The 17,396-nt window shown below is 41.1% G+C and overlaps 1 protein-coding gene across 2 annotated transcripts; it reads left to right on the top strand.

Annotated features, from left to right (window-relative positions):
• The first annotated feature begins 6,369 nt into the window (after window positions 1-6,369).
• LOC120243784 lies at window positions 6,370-16,664 on the top strand. 2 transcript variants are annotated; one of them, XM_039250025.1, is made up of 2 exons: window positions 6,370-6,639; window positions 15,772-16,664. In XM_039250025.1, exon 2 carries the CDS (start codon window positions 15,819-15,821, stop codon window positions 16,557-16,559), a length of 741 nt encoding a protein of 246 aa, XP_039105956.1. In that variant the 5' UTR covers window positions 6,370-6,639; window positions 15,772-15,818; the 3' UTR covers window positions 16,560-16,664. The 2 variants fall into 2 exon arrangements, with proteins under 2 accessions (XP_039105956.1, XP_039105957.1); XM_039250026.1 differs by having other exon boundaries at window positions 15,762-16,664.
• The last annotated feature ends 732 nt before the right edge of the window (window positions 16,665-17,396 follow it).

Raw genomic sequence — 17,396 nt, 5'->3', positions numbered from 1 at the left:
CTTTGCTGAGGTGGTTTGATGAATGGTAACCACCTCTGATGGGTGGGGCAATTTGAGGGTTTACAGGGCAGCTTTCTTACCACACATGGGGTGGGCCCCTGCACTGGCCCTGCAAACTGGTACCAGCTCCCTCAGCTTCTAACAATGTTCACCTCTGTCTCTTCCAACTGGTCTGCTTCTATGGCAGTCACCCTTACTTTGATCAGGCTCGTGCATTCTGGCCTCTGGAGTGAGGGAGTGAGGACATGTCCTGACATCCTTACTCTGATCAAAGACCTGTCCCTGAGATGATGGAGGTCACCTGGAACACCTGAGTTCCCATGCCTGGAGCCCATGGGCCATTCCTTCCTCACTCTCAGTCCACTTTATTAGTACTTTGATGTAGGCATCCCATCTCCTGGCCATCCTGGGTCTAGGCCTTTATCCCTGGCAGGACACATCCTTGTGTTTTTGCAAATCTTTGCCAGGGGGCCTGGAGATGTAGACCTCTTTCCACCTATCTCCTTTTCATAAAAAATAAAAAAGTTGTTGCCTTGGCCGCAGGTGCTGTGTCTGACCCACTGTCTCCGTTTCCTCTTCCTTATCATTAGTTTTACTACTGCACGAGCTGGAAGGGAGACTCCTCATTCCTTGCATTTCCCTTCTAAGCCCCCTCCAAGCTCACCTGTCCCTCCTTCCCTAGTTGTCAGTACCAGGTCGTCAAGAGCTAGGAAGGTGGAGTCCGGCTGAAGACTGGGTTGAGAGAGGGATGGGCAGCTCTATGGGAAACCCCCTTGTAAATTTGGAGGTCATCAGCACCATAAGCTGCTTCAGCACCCAGCCCTGGGCTTGGAGGTAGTCCCGATGCCCAAGGGGTGCTACTTGCATTTAGTTCACCCAGGCCAGTGATGCTAACAAATTGACCAGTTCATGGAAAATTCCACCCAGAATGTGGAGAGAACCCATGTTGAGAGTCCTGCACTTAGCTCCTGCTCCAAATCAGCAAGCAGCACTCTGGAAAAGGCTGACTTGAACCACAGCTGCTCCCTGCACCTGAGAATTCAGCTCATCTAAGCTTCTGGGTCTAGTCCAGCCCGTGATGGGACATCCCCACAGAGCCCACAGCTGAAGGCCTAAAAAGGTAACAGGGTGTGAGAGCCTTTTGTTCAGCTTAAACTTCTCTTATTACTGTCTTGAACCACAAGTTCTTTCAGACAAAATCCTGCCAACATCTGCCAAATGAGATCTGCCAGCTACTAAGTCTGGCTGGCTTTGATGTGACATGGTTGTTTTTGCTTCATTTTATTATGAAACTAGCACCTACACTGTGCAAAAGCCATTCATGAGGCCAGCGGTACTGGTGCTGAGGTTGTTCTGGTTCCCATGGCTTCCTTGATCCTCACAGAGGCACTCCAGAAATGGCATGGTCAGAGCCTCAGGGAGAGAAGAACCTGCCAGGTCAGATCCTCTTAAATTCTCTACACCCTTGGTGTCTGTGTCTTTCCATCTACTTCTCTGACCATTCCATTTGTTTTCCTTTGTGGACTTCTCTCCCAGGCTCTGGCTCTGTCCGGAGCTGGGGCACCACTGGGGTAGGTGGTAGGAAGTTAGGGACCCAGGTGTCAGAGGGAGCATGAATCCTGGGCACCCAGAAGTTAGCAAATGGAGGGGGAAGAAATGAGGGCCAACTGCTTGTATGAAATTGCTGATATTTGATCATTTTTGATCTATAAAATCAGCAATTTCATCTGGTTCAAACTACAACTTCAGAAATTGCTTCAGTAGGGCCTATGTCCACCTATACTTTATTTTTTAAATGTTTATTTATTTGGGAGAGAGAGAGAGAAAGAGAGAGAGAGAGAGAGCGCATGCATGAGCCAGGGAGAAGCAGAAAGAGAGGGAGAGAGAGAATTCCAAGCAGGCTCCATGCTGTCAGTGCAGAGCCCAATGCGGGGCTCAACCTCAAGAAATGTGAGATCATAACCTGAGCCAAAATCAAGAGTGATATACTCAATGGACTGAAACACACAGGCATTCCACCTATACTATAAAGAAGGCTATAAGAAGGTAGCAGGGTGCCTAGGTGGCTCAGTTGTTTAAGCAACCGACTCTTGGTTTCAGATCAGGTCATGATCTCACTGCTTCTGGATTCAAGTTCTGTGTTGGTCTCCACAGTTGGCAGTGCAGAGCCTGCTTTGGATTCTCTCTCTCCCTCTCTCGCTGTCTCTCCCCCTCTCATGCTCTCTGTCTTTCTTAAAATGAATAAACTAAACTAAAAAAGCTTAAGTAGCCTACACAAAGGTAAATAGAAATAATTAAATGAGAAAAGACTGCTCTTTACAACTAGCAACTCTGCAGTTCCAGAAGTTAGTGAAGTGCTGGATTCTCACGTGAAATCATGTACAGTCAGGAAGTAGATCTGTTCCTGCTAAAAAGTTTATAGCCAACCTAAAATCCCCTTCATTGTCAAGGAAGGTAGGGCAGTGCAGCAGATCTCTGTGTCTCTGAGACTAGGATGCCTGTCTGGGGTAATTATTCAGAGCAGACCTTGGAGTTCTATCATTCTGTGGGTCTGCACAGCAGTCTGTGAGGAAGAGCATCAGCTAGAATTTTAGAAGGGGTTGGTAAAGACTTAGTACCTCCGGGGTAGCTCAAACAACTCTCTGCAAAGACCAAGGCTTGCTATAAGGAAGCCTGCACTAGATGCTGAGATGCTGCTTACTATCTGTGGGGTCTTAGCTAAGTAAAACTCTCTGGGCCTCAGGATGCCTGCGTGGCTCAGTTGGTTAAGCATGTGACTTCAGCTCAGGTCATGATCTTGCAGTCTGTGAGTTTGAGTCCCATATCGGGATCTATGCTGACAGCTCAGAGACTGGAGCCTGCTTCAGATTCTGTGTCTCCCTTTCTGTGTCCTCCCCACCCTGGTCACACTCTGTGTCTCTCAAAAATGAATAAATGTTAAAAAGAAAAAAAAATATCTGAGTCTCAGTTTTTTCCTCTATAGAATGGGATGGTAATTCCTACCTCTTAAGACTATATTAGTCTACTAGAGCTGCCATAAATAATACTACTGGGTGGCCTGAACAATAGAAATGTATTTTATCACAGTTCTTGAGCCTAGAAGTCCAAGAGCAAGGTGTTGGATGGGTCGGTTTTTGATGAGGCCTCTCTTCTGGACTTGTAGACGGCTGTCTTCTTGCTATGTCCTAACATGGCCTCATCTCTGTGAGGTTGCAGAGAGAGAGAAAGAGAGAGATCTCTGATGTTTCTTCCTCTTCTTATAAGGACACCAGTCCTAACAGATTAAGATCTCATCCTTATGACGTGATTTAACTTTTGTTACCTTTTTATAGGCCCTATCTCCAAAAACAGTCACATTGGGGATTAGAGTGTCAACATATACATTTGGGAGAGGGGCACAGCTCAGTCCAGAATAGACTGTTTTCAGAGTAGCAGGACATATATTATGCTCTGAAAATAGTAGCTCTTTTGATGCAGGGCATAGAAGAGGTCAAGCAGGTTCCCATGAATCTGGCTGCTGAATCAAGAAGGTCTGAGCAGACCAAGCCAAAGATACACCAGGTCTTTGGTGAAGAGGAAATAAAAGTCAAGACCATAGCCCCACACTATATTATCATTATTTTGCTACACTTCTCTTTATGCTTAAAAGGTCTGTTTAATAACTATCTTTGTATTTTCATGATGCCACCTTCTCCCTTACTTCCTACATTCCGTCAGATACTAGCTGTCCCTGATCTACATTCCCCACTCTCTTATTAGTCTAGGTCTCCACCCTTGATGAATTAGATACTCACTGTGGCTTCCTCTGTTCTTTTGCCACATTCAGTCCCACCCACTCTCACACCCCAGACAGGCTGGTAGTTTAAAGTGTAAACTAGATAATGGCACATCTCCACTCAAAATGTTTTGATGGTTCCTATTATTTTTAGGATAACCTCAAACTTTATACCAAGCTTCCAAGGACCCTCCTTGTGTCTTTTGGCTCTTACCCATCTCTTCAGCTTCATTGTCTGTCAACCCCAGTTTCTCATTCTCTGACCCAGATGCTTCTGGGTTACTGCCCAAGCTGCTCTGCCTGCCCATACTCGTCTGTTCCCCACACCCTTGTACCAGAATCATTTTTCAGATCTCAGGTTCCAAGCAACACAACCCAGAAAGCCTTTGTTAGGAGATTAGGCTGGGTACCTAGCCCATGTGCTCACATTCTTTCTGTCCTAACAGCTATCTCCCCATATTGAAATCTCCTGTAGCTGTCTCTATTTCACCCTTCAAGCTGTAAGATCTCGGAGGTGACCGAACATAGCAAGGGTCTTATTTATTGTTGTGGTCTAAGCACCTAGCACAGCAAGTGGTACATAGTAGGTGCTCAATAAATACTAGTCGAATTAACTAATTATCTTTTGAAAAACCATTTTGGATAGTTGTATACCTATGTTCACAACAGCATTATTCACAAAAGCCAAAAGGTGAAAACAACCCCACTGTTCACTGATGGACGAATGGATAAACAGAATGTGGTATGTCCATACAATGGAATATTATTCAGCCTTAAAAAAGAAAGAAATTCTGACACATACTACAACATGGAGGAAATTTGAAGACACTATACTAAGTAAAATAAGCTTGTCATAAAAGGACAAATATGGTAGGACTCCTCTTATCTGAGGTTCCTAGAGTAGTCAAATTCAGAGACAGGAAGTAGACTGGTAGTTGCCAAGGACTCAGGGGAGAGAGGAATGAGGAGTTAATGTTGAATGGGTGCAGAGCTTTAGTCTGGGAAGACAGAAAAGTTCTGGAGATGGATGGTAGCGATAGTTGCATAGCATGGGGAATATATTTAATGTCACTAAACTGTACACTTAAAAATGGTTAAAATGATAAGTTTCATGTTTGTGTATTTTGCCACCATAAAAAATAACCACTAAAAGTAATTTTTATAAAATTTCTAACAACAATCTACCAAATTAAAGGCTAGAACATGTAATTGTATTACAGAGCATTCTAGTACCTTCACATCAGTTTGTATTCATTGTAATAATATCAACATAGATAAAAAAAAAAAAGAAAGAAATCCACCTACAACTTCACCATTCCAACGCTTCCTCTGTTTTCATTTATCCATATGTTTTTCTGATAGTGTATGATAGGCATACACAATGAGACGGTGTTGTGTTTATCGAGCACATGACATTGTGCTGTTTTTCTCCCTTCTCATTGTATTTTTCATTCGCACATCGAACAAATATTTACTGAGACCTATTTCATGTTAGGCACAGAGGATTTGGAGCTAAATGACTGCAAAATCATTTTTCCATATTTTTAATTATTTACATAATAATTCCTGTAAAATTGCTCTTTGAATCAAACGCAAATTGATGCAGGTGTTCCTTTTCTTGTCTATTTATAAATTTTAGCTCTGAAGAATGTGTGGTAACTTATAATGTGACCTATAGTATCAAACCATAAAATTAAAATTATCAGGGAAGGAAAATAAATATGCCATAAACCTAGTCTAATAGAATTACTATAACTGAACATATAGCTCTGAGATTTCAGGCAAGGCAAAAAGAAAACAGTGAAGCAGTCATTCTCATTGCTTGACTTAAAGCAAGCCCGTCATACTTCTGATAGGGATGGAGATCCTGACTTCCCCACATGGGAGGAACTGATGGTGGACTAGAGGTAAGGAGGTGGAGATAGTCTAGGTAGGGGAGGGCCAGCTTTACCCAGGAACTTGGTTAGGAGGAAGAGTAAGGTGTGGTGAAGCTAGGCAGGGACAAAGAGTGTTGGTTGGAAAATTCTGTAGAGAGCCAGAAATCAAGGATTCAGGAGAGAGATGGTTTGACTGAGGAGATGGGGTCCTTGGGGAGGTCCAGGAATGGGGCCTTGGACTCATGTGGGAAATGAAGGCATTTCCTGGCTGGTGATGACTGGTTTTTGTTTTTTTTGTTTTTTTGTTTTTTTTTTTTTCAGTTTAAATGAGATGAGAGTGTGAGAGAGAGGGGTTGGAGGTTTGAGAAGAATGGGAAAGGCACCAGCTACTCCTTGTTGAATCTACTGATAGTCTGTTTCAGATTCAGACTATTGAGGTATCTGAATCCAGGAATAGATAAGAAAAAGGACAGACCATGACCCAAATATCAACAAGACCCTGGTTCAATCTTCCAAGTAGGCCCTTGACCCTGTACAAACCGTCTCTTCTTCCCTATAGGATACTATATCTGAAGGTTCTCCTACCCCTGCTTTCCTGAGAGTGATGATTCGTAGTGACTGTGAAGACAGGCAGGTGGCATAGCCAATGGGGCAGCTAGCTGGGAGATTCTAAGGAGTGGAACAGTTGGTGAGGAAGGAGAGGTTTCCTGTTGAGCACCAGGCTTTACAAAGGAAAGGAGAGAAAAAAACAAGGCTTCAGAACTGTGGCAGCAGAAGCAGGGACACAGGCCGTCCAGACAGGATCCACTCCTCCAGCCACTGCAGTAAAAAACCTTCCCTTTAGTCATCATTCAACACATGTTACCAGCGATTTGGTGCTTTAATTTGAGTGACTGGGATTTGGCTATAAAGCTGTCTCTGAAGGAAGAAAAGCAGAGATCTGTGAGCCTGACCACCAACTGTTTTATTTCCCAGGAGAGTTGGCAGGTGAGAGTTGGGAGGCCCACCATGGCCTTCCTCTTTTCTTCCCTCTCATCTTTGGACCATGCGCTTGCAAAGCAGATGAAACCCAAAGTTTAGGCTGCTGAATTAGATACTCTGGTTTCTAATCTTGACTCCTCTGTGTACTTGGCTATGAAATGATCATGGAGGAGTCATTTAATGATTCTAAATCTCAGCTTTCTTGTCTGGAAGTTGAGAATACTTATCTATAAGGTTGTTCTAAAGAACAAATGACAAATAACTGTCCATTTGTGGCAGAGTGCCTTGCACATAGTAAATGCCCAGTATGCGCATTGTTTTTCCACTGTCCCACCTACCCTTTTGGCTCTTCTCCTTGATCAACCACTGCTCTTGGCAGGCTGACTGGTTAGTCCTACATCCATCAGCTTACTCTGGAGCCTGGCTCTCATTCCTATGTATGGCTGTTTGAATGATGTGACCTGATTCTTGGGGATAATTCAGAAATATTGCTGAGTCTCAGACACCTTTGAAAGAGACTTTTCAGCACAAGCTGTGACAATTTTTCAGTAAAATCCAAAGCATTAAAAAAAAAAAAACCCCAGAAAATAACAAATGTTGGCAAGGACATGGGGAAATAGAGCACTTAATGTATCGCTGGTGGGAATGCAGATGGCATAGCTACTATGAAATACATTGTGGTGATTCCTCAAAAAAAACTAAACATAGATTTACCTTGTTATCCAGCAATTCTGCTTCTCATTATATACTCACAAGAAGTGATTGTGGAAACTCAAACATATTTGTACATCCATGTTCATAGTCGTTTTATTCACAACAGTCAAAAAGTGGAAACAACCCAAATGGCCATCAACAAATGCATACATTAGCAAAATGTAGTATATCCAGACAGTAGAATATTATTTAGCCATTAAAAGGAATGACAATTTGATACCTGCTACAATGTGAATAAAACTTGAAGATTTTATGCTAAGTGAAATAAGCCAGTCGCGAAAGGATAAATATGGCATGGTTTCTCTTTGAGGAGGTTCCCAGAGTATTCAAACTCATAGAGGCAGAAAGTAGAGTTGTGGTTTCTGGGGACTGGGAGAGGGTGGGGGGTGAAAGGAAGATATTGCTTAGGAGTAGAGCTTCAGTCTGGGAAGATGAAAAAGTTCTGGAGGTGGATGGAGATGATGTTTGCGCATGTGCAACATTAGTGTGAATGTACTCAATGTCACAGAAGCGTACACTTAAAAATGGTCATAATCGTAGATTCTGTGTTAATGTGTATTTCATCAACAAAAGACATCAAAGATTTGTTAAATATTCTAAATCTCAAGTTAAAAGATTGGTCACTGTCATGTAAAAGAACATATATAAGAGAGGACAACCACTGACAATTACCTAAATTAAACTAATAAAAAAGATTTAAGAAAGGTCAAGGCCAAGATGGCAGAGCAGCATGGACATGTTTTACATCTCTCGTCCATGAAATGCAGCTAGATCAACACCAAACCATCTTGCACACCTAAAAAATTGATCTGAGGATTAACTCAACAATCTGTATAACTTGAACCACAGAACTTGGCAGGTACGTGACACAGAGAGGTTAACTGGGGGAGAGAAGCCACGGAGGGTAGGTAGCTGTTTTTGCTTGTGGAGAGAGGACAGAGATGAGGGTGGGGAGTACTGGAAAAGCACTCCCTCCCAAAAGCAGCTGAAGAAAAAGAGAAAGAATGGAAACACCCATAAGGGAATAAATAGGAAAAGAGGGAGAAAGGAGAAAGAAGAGGGTTTGGGCCATTATGACTCAATGAACAGGGGAGTGTAGAGTCTGAAACTCCACATACCTGGTGGGGTTCTGGTGGGAAGGGTGAATCCCCAGGAGCAGACAGTGAGGTCTGAAGGATCTTCAGGCCATATGGGGAGAGGTGGCCCTGCTGAGAGGACATTTAGTAAAGGCTGTGCAGACTCCTCATGGGCAAAGGTCTCCAGCGAACCCCAGAGAACAACCACGTTTTCTGGCGTTGGAACAAGGACGTTAAGAACCAGTAAGGCCGGGCGCCAGATGTGTGTTGTGATTTACCATAATCCCTCAAATGCTGCTGCTACACAATTGCATGAACTATTTCTGGGGCAGCTGGCACCTGGCCATTGCTCAGTGAGACCCTCCCACAGAGGGCTGGAGCAGGTCAAAGCTGTAGGGCTCTCAGAAGTGAGGGATTTGGAAACAGAGTCTCATCTGAGACAAAACTTGGGAGGGAGAGTCCCTGGCCAGCTGTCCACTTGGTCGTGGACAGGGTAGAAGTGGGGAGTGGATGGAGACTGGAGACAAAGGAGGGGTGCTTGATTTCCAGTCAGGGAGAACACAGAGATCTGATATCAGAGACTGGGTAGCTGGGTGAAGCCATTTTCGCCTCTCCCATGCACGCACACACGTGCCAAAATGATCCACCCCAGTAAGCTAAGCAATGCCATCTAGTGGAGAACTGAGCTGTTACACCAAGCTTCCTCCAACTGTGCCAATTATGTTCTAGAGGAACAAGTCTCTCTGGCTTCTTAGTTTATGGACTATAAAGTTCTTCATAGTTTGATTTCTAGGGGAAACTGGATGTAATTTCAATTGTATTCCATTCTGTTCTGATGGTCCAGCTGTTCAGTTTTTTCCCTTCTTTTCTTTTTCTTATTCTGAATACAAAAAGAGAAAATTTTTATTTTTATTTTCTGTTTTTTATAAAAAAGATTTTTCTCTATTTTTTCTACCATATTTTCTATTTTTTTGTAAAAATTTAAATTCTACTTTACTTTCATCATTTCATTTTATTCTATTTTATTGTATTCATTTAAAAATTTTTCAAACATCCCCCCCCTTTTCCTTTTCTTTTCTTTCCCTTTTATCTCTAATCTATCAAGCTTCTTTCAACAACCAGACCAAAACATACCTAGGATCTCGCATCCTTTATTTGATTTTTTGTGTTGTTTTCAATTATTTATTTTATTAATTCTTTTTCTTCTTCCAAAATGATGAAACAAAGGAATTCATCCCAAAAGAAAGAACAGAAAGAAATGACAGCTAGAGACTTAATCAACACAGATACAAGCAAGATGTATGAACCAGAATTTAAAATCATGATAATAAGAATACTAGCTGGAGTTGAAAAAAATCACAGAATTCCTTTCTGTGGAGATAAAAGAAGTAAAATCTAGTCAGGACAAAATTAAAAATGCTATAACTGAGATGCAATTTTGAATGGATGCCACAGTGGCAAGGAAGCAGAACAGTGAATCAGCGATATAGTGGACAAACTTATTGAGAATAATGAAGCAGAAAAAAAAGTGGGAAACTAAAGCATAAGAGCATGATATAAGAATTAGAGAACTCAATGACTCATTAAAAAGGAATAACATCTGAATCATGGGGTTTCCAGAAGATGAATAGAGAGAAAAAGGGGTAGAAGGTTTATGTGAGCAAATCATAGCAGAAAACTTTCCTAACTTGGGGAAAGACACAGACATCAAAATCCAGGAAGCACAGAAAACTCCCATAGATTCAACAAAAACCAACCACCAGCAAGGCACCTCATAGTCAAATTTACAAAATACACAGACAAGGAAAGACTCATGAAAGCAACAAGGGAAAAATGTCCTTAACCTCCAAGGAAAGACAGATCAGGTTCTCAGCAGACCTATCCACAGAAACTTGGCAGTCCAGAAAGGGGTGGCAAGATATATTCAGTGTGCTGAACTGGGAAAATATGTAGCCAAGAATTCTTTACCCAGCAAGGCTGTCATTCAAAATAGATGGAGAGATAAAAAGTTTCCCAGACAAACAAAAACTAAAGGAGTTTGTGACCACTAACCCAGTCCTGGAAGAGATTTTAAGGGAGACTCTCTGAGGGGAGTAAAGAGTAAATAAAGCAAAAGAGACCAAAGCAACAAAGACTAGAAAGGACCAGAGAACACCACCAGAAACTCCAACTCTACAGACAACACAATGGCAATAAATTCATATCTTCCAGCACTCACTCTAAATGTCAATGGATTAAACACTCCAATCAAAAGACATAGGGTAATAGAATGGATAAGAAAACAAGATCCATCTATATGCCGTTTACAAGAGACCTATTTTAGACTTAAAGTCACCTTCAGGTAGAAAGTAAGGGGATGGAGAACCATTTACCATGCTGATGGTCACCAAGAAAGCTGGAGTAGCCAAACATATATCAGACAATCTAGATTTTAAAATAAAGACACTTGGGGTGCCTGGGTGGCTTAGTCGGTTAAGCGTCCGACTTTCGCTTAGATCATGATCTCATGGTTCGTGGGTTCAAGCCCCGCGTCGGGCTCTGTGCTGACTGCCAGCTCAGAGCCTGGAACCTGTTTCAGAGTCTGTGACTCCCTCTCTCTCTGACCCTCCCCTGCTCACGCTGTCTCTCTCTCTCTCTCTCTCCTAGAAATAAATAAAACATTAAAAAATTAAAAAAAATAAAATAAAGACACTAACAAGAGATGAAGAAGGGCATTATATTATAATTAAGAGATCTATCCACCAACAAGACCTAACAATTGTAAGTATCTATGCCCCCAACGTGAAAGACCCAAATATATAAGTCAATTAATGACACACTGGACTGGATGGACTTAACAGATATACTCAGAATATTTCATCTGAAAGCAGCAGGATACACATTCTTTTCTGGTACATATGGAACACTATCCAGAATAGATCATGTACTGGGACACAAATCAACCCTCAAATAGTACAAAAAGATTGAGACCATACCATGCATATTTTGAGACCACAATGTTATGAAACTCAATATCAACCACAAAAAAAAAAATTTGGAAAGACAACAAATACTTGGAGATGAAATAACATCCTACTAAAGAATTAATGGGCTAATGAAGAAGTTAAAGAGGAAATTAAAATGTCCACAGTTCAAAACCTTTGGGACACAGCAAAGGCGGTCATAAGAGGGAAGCATATAGCAATCCAGGTCTCCCTAAGAAAGGAAGAAAGGTCTCAGATACACAACCTAACCTTACAGCTTAAAGAGTTGGAAAAAACACAGCAAGTAAAACCCCAAACCAGGAGAATATGGGAAATAATGAAGATTAGAGAAATCCATGCTATCTAATAAAAAACAGTAGAACAGACCAATGAAACCAGGAGCTGGTTCTTTGAAAGAATTAACAAAATTGACAAACCCCTAGCCAGTTTGATCAAAAAGAAAAAAGGAAAGGACCCAAATAAATAAAATTATGAATGAAGCAGTAGAGATCACAACCAGCACTGCAGAAAAATAAACAATAATGAAAGAATATTATAAGCAAATATATGCCACTAAATTGGGCAATCTGGAAGAAATGGACAAATTCCTAGAAACATATAAACTACCAAAACCGAAACAAGAAGAAATAGAAAATTTGAAAAGACTCATAGCCAGTAAAGAAATCAAATTAGTAATCAAAAATCTCCCTAAAAACAAGAGTCCAGGGTCGGATGGCATTCCAGGGGAATTCTACCAAACATTTATTTTTTTTTCATAGTATAGAATGCTTTTATTTACTTTTTCTTAAATAGTTTATTGTCAAGTTGGTTTACATATAACACCCAATGCTCATCCCAACACATGCCCTTCCCCATGCCCATCACCCTCATCCCCCCATCCCCTCCCCCATCAGCCAACCAAATATTTAAAAAAGAGCTACACCTATTCTTTTGAAACAATTCCAAAAAATAGAAATGGAAGGAAAAATTCCAAACTCATTGTATGAAGCTAACATTACCTTGATTCCAAAACCAGACAAAGACCCCACTAAAAAGGAGAACTACAGACCAATTTCTCTGATGAACATGGATGCAAAAATCCTCAACAAGATACTAGCCAACTGGATCCAACAATACATTTTAAAAAAATTATTCATCACAACCAAATGGGATTTATACTGGGATACAGGGCTGGTTCAATATCCACAAAACAATCAATGTGATGCATCACATCAATAAAAGAAAGGACAGGAACCACATGATGCTTTCAATAGATGCAGAAAAAGCATTCGACAAAATACAGCATCTTTCTTGATAAAAACACTCAAGAAAGTAGGGATAGAAGGAACATATCTCAAGATCATAAAAGCCATATATGAAAGATCCGCCGCTAATATCATCCTTAATGCGGAAAAACTGAGATCTTTCCCCCTAAGATCAGGAATACGACAGGATGTCCACTCTCATTATTGTTATTCAACATAGTATTGGAAGTCCTAGCCTCATCAATCAGGCAACACAAAGGAATAAAAAGCATCCAAATCAGCAAAGAGGAAGTCAAGCTTTCACCCTTCACAGACAACATGATACTTACTCTATTTGGAAAACCCAAAAGACTCCACCAAAAAAATTGCTAGAACTGATCCATTAATTCAGCAAAGTTGCAGGATATAAAATCAATGCACAGAAATCGGTTGCATTTCAATACACCAATAATGAAACAACAGTAAGAGAAATCAAGGAATTGATCTCATTTACAATTGGACCAGAACCCATAAAATAACTTAGGAATAAACCAAAGAGGTGGAAAATCTGTACACTGAAAACTATAGGAAGCTTATGAAAGAAATTGAAGAAGACACACACACCAAAGGAAAAATATTTCATGCTCCTGGATTGAAAGAACAAATATTGTTAAAATTTCGATACTACCCAAAGCAATCTACATATTCGATGCAGTCCCTATCAAATTAACACCAACATTCTTCACAGAGCTAGAACAAACAGTCCTCAAATTGGTATGGAACCAGAAAAGACCCTGGACAGCCAAAGAAATCCTGAAAAAGGAAACCAAAGCAGACGGTATCACAATCCCAGACTTCAAGATGTATCACAAAGTTGTAATCAAGACGGTATGGTACTGGCACAAACACAGACACTTATATCAATGGAACAGAATAGAGAACCCAGAAATAGACCCACAAATGTATGGCCAACTAATCTTTGACAAAGCAGTAAAGAATATCCAATGGAATAAAGACAGTCTCTTCAGCAAATGGCATTGGGAAAACTGGACAGTGACATGCAGAAGAATGAACCTGGACCACTTTCTTACACCATACACAAAAATAAACTAAAAATGGATGAAAGACCTAAAGATAGGACAGGAAGCCATCAAAATCCTAGAGGAGAAAGCAAGCAACAACCTCTTTGACCACACCTGCAGCAGCTTCCTGCTCAAATCTCCAGAGGCAAGGGAAACAAAAGCAAAAATGAATTATTGGGACCTCGTCAAGATAAAAACTTCTGCATAGTGAAGGAAACAATTGACAAAGCTAAAAGGCAACCAATGGAATGGGAGAAGATATTTGCAAATGACATATCAGATAAAGGGTTAGCATCCAAAATCTATAAAGAACTTATCAAACTCAACACCCAAAACAACAAATAATCCAGTGAAGAAATGGGCAAAAGATATGAATAGACACTTCTTCAAAGAAGACATCCAGATGGCTAACAGACACATGAAAAGATGGTCAACTTCACTCATCATCAGGGAAATACAAATTAAAACCACAATGAGATACCTCCTCACACCTGTCAGAATGGCTAAAATTAACAACTCAGACAGCAACAGATGTTGGCAAGGATGCAAATAAAGAGGATCTCTTTTGCACTGCTGGTGGGAATGCAAACTGATGCAGCCACTCTGGAAAATAGCATGGAGGTTCCTCAAAAGGTTAAAAGTAGAACTACTCTTATGACTCAGCAATTGCACTATTAGGTATTTATTCAAGAGATACAGGTGTGCTATTTTGAAGGGACACATGCACCCCAATGTTTATAACAGCAGTATAGAGAATAGCCACAGTATGGAAAGAGCCCAAATGTCCATCGACAGATGAATGGATAAAGAAGATATGGTGTACACACACACACACACACACACACACACACACACACACACACACACACGAGTATTACTTGGCAATCAAAAAGAAGGAAATCTTGCCATTTGCAACATAGTGGAAGGAACTAGAGGGTATTATGTTAAGCGAAATAAGTCAGCCAGGGAAAGACAAATATCATATGACTTCATTAATATGTGGAATTTAAGATACAAAACAGATGAGCATAAGGAAAGGGAAGCAAAAATAACATAAAAACAGGGAGGGGGACAAAACATAAGAGACCTTTAAATACAGAGAACAAACTGAGGATTGTTGGAGGGGTCGTGGGTAGGGGGGACGGCTAAATGGGTAAGGGGCATTAAGGAAGACACTTGTTTGGATGAGTGCTGGGTGTTATACATAGGGGATGAATCACTGAAATTTATTCCTGAAATCATTATTGCATTATATGCTAACTAACTTGGATGTAAATTAAAAATAAGTAAATAAATAAAAATAAAAAGATTTAAAATGTTTTACCCTTCTGTAAAAGTAATGTATTTAAACCACTGGCTCAGGGCTTGCCATAAATAGGCAGTCAATAAGTGGTCAATGTTATCCATATTGTTATTATTGTCTATATTATTTATTATTTATGCTATTAGTGTTTATTATTAGTAGTAATAGTATCAATAAAGTATGGTGATAGGTACCTTCTGAAGAATTCTGTGTGGGTGGAACAGAAGCCGTGTGCATGAAAGAAAAGAAAATGTTCTATTCTTTTTCTCTATAGTCTTAGGAAATCTCTTGGCAAAGATACATAGTATAGAGATTGCCATAGGGCTTCTAGAACAGCCAGACACACCTGAATTGTTAAATTCATTTATTCATCCCATCCTTCTTTTGTTCATTTATCATGTCTAATTAGATCCTTATGTGTAATCATCTATACTGGATGGTATGGACATTTTGGCTGTGAATAAAGTTTGACTCCTTTAGAAGCTGATAACCTACTAGGAGAGATGAGATACGTAACTGTTGTACAGGTGAGCATGTCCAGAGTGGACAGCCTTTATAATAGGCTGAAACGTGGAGAGAGGAATAACCACATCATGGGGCACAAATACTGCATACGTATACAGATATGAAACTGACTGCTGGTGGCAGGTCAATTGGAGCCATCTCCTTGCATGTGCTTAGGATTCTTGGCACCTGCTTGCAAGTTCTGACACTGTGTTTTTCTTTCCTTTGCTGCCCTTCCTGAGGTGCTGTCAGGAGTGCTCCTTGTCTTGAATTCTGAGGTCCCTTGAGAATCTGAAGAAATGGCTGCAGCAGCAGTGGCTGGACTGATCCCTGTGCTACACTCAGTGGCTGGCGACAAGTCTAGTTACTACGTCGGGCGCCAGCTGTGGTTTGGCTTCATTGCGGTGTATGGAGTGGTAGTGTATGTGGTCCGCATGCCCTGGGCTCCCATCCATGAAGATTTCTGGTGCCATGGCAACATTACCAATACGTGTTTGATTGAGTGTTTTGAACAAAGTTTTAGCAGTCCTGTAGTGGGAGTTTGGTACTTCTTTTTCTTTATTTTCTTGGCCCTCTTCTTTCTCATGGAATTCTTCATGGCTCAGATTCGTCACAAGCAGATGAAGGCCAAGTCAGTGGACCAAGTGGCAGGTGAAGTGGAGGAAGGCTCCATGGTGGGACTCCAGGAGCACATCCCTTCCCCGAAGAAGTCCATCCTGAGCTTCCACCAAGAGAAGATGCTTTTGCTTTTGTACCTCCTTTACTTCCTCCTGCAGGTTGGCGCACAGTGTGTGTTTTTATTTTTTCTCATGTACCAACACCTGCCCTTGGTGAGCCAAGCCATCATTCACTGCAGCACCAAGAGCTGTCCTGGACCCTATATCTGCCTGATCAGGGGTACCATGGAGAAGCGAATGTCCATCTACACCCTCATCACCTTGTCCTTCATGATCATTCTCTTCTGTTCAGGTTTCTTCATGTACAGCATCCACCATTACCTGTTAAAAGGGTTTGCCAGTGCTAAGTTTTGGCTTCACTAATGTTTGGAGTTCTTATTGAGAGTCTTTCCTCCCTTACACTAGGACATTTGTGTTCCTTTAAATATTGTGTCTGGGGCAGGGCTTCTTGCTGCTATTTCTTTGCTTCAGTCCTTCATAAAATAAACATTTTTTTTCTTGTGTCTTCCTTCTACAGCCAGGCTCAGGTTGTCTAATTGTGGGGTGGGTGGTACACACTTGATGACATTTCAGAGTTTTCGCAAATGTGCTCTCTAATTTGGTCTTCACCAGAAGCCTGTGGCCTTGAGTTTGCTACTTCATCCTTCTGATATTTTCAAATCAGGAAGAGTTTTTATAGTCTTAGAACTAAGACCATTAAAGATTCAGAGGAGATTATGCTCTGGTCTTGTGCTCTGGCTTTCCCAATTTGAGTTCTAAATACAGGGAAGGTAATTCTTTTCTACAGGCAAATTCTCAGGTGGACTGTCAGAGCAAGTTACTCTAGCTCCTAGGTGTGGGCGTAGTCTTGCCACCTCACTTGAGTCTCCAATGAGGACTGAATAAACCTGGATGAATCCCATTGGGGAGAGGCTGTGTGTGGGTAGGGGGGGGGAATGAGGTTTGGAGGAAGCAGTGCATTGGGTTTCACTGTGTTTAAAATCTTGTCTCGATCCAAGACTTGACCTGTCTTATCCTTTAAAAAAATTTTTTTATTGTTATTTTTCTGCACCTGTCTATCTTAAGCTATGTTGAAGCCCAGGTCAAGTCTACACATAGGTTACCAACCATGCTTTGGGCTCCCTGCTGAGTTGTGCCATCTGCAAGCACAAGGTGGTTTGACCAGATATGAATAAAGCTCTCTACATCTGGGGGGAGGCA

Source organism: Hyaena hyaena, unplaced genomic scaffold, assembly GCF_003009895.1.
Source record: "Hyaena hyaena isolate Hyena2069 unplaced genomic scaffold, ASM300989v1 scaffold_368, whole genome shotgun sequence".
Lineage (NCBI taxonomy): Eukaryota > Metazoa > Chordata > Mammalia > Carnivora > Hyaenidae > Hyaena > Hyaena hyaena.
The sequence above is the reverse complement of the archived record's forward strand: the minus strand, read 5'-3'. Positions and strand labels throughout refer to the sequence as shown.

What these genes read in the sequence shown, in the direction of transcription:
- LOC120243784 (XM_039250025.1), top strand. Translation starts at nt 15,819, where the DNA reads ATGGCTGCAGCAGCAGTGGCTGGACTGATCCCTGTGCTACACTCAGTG.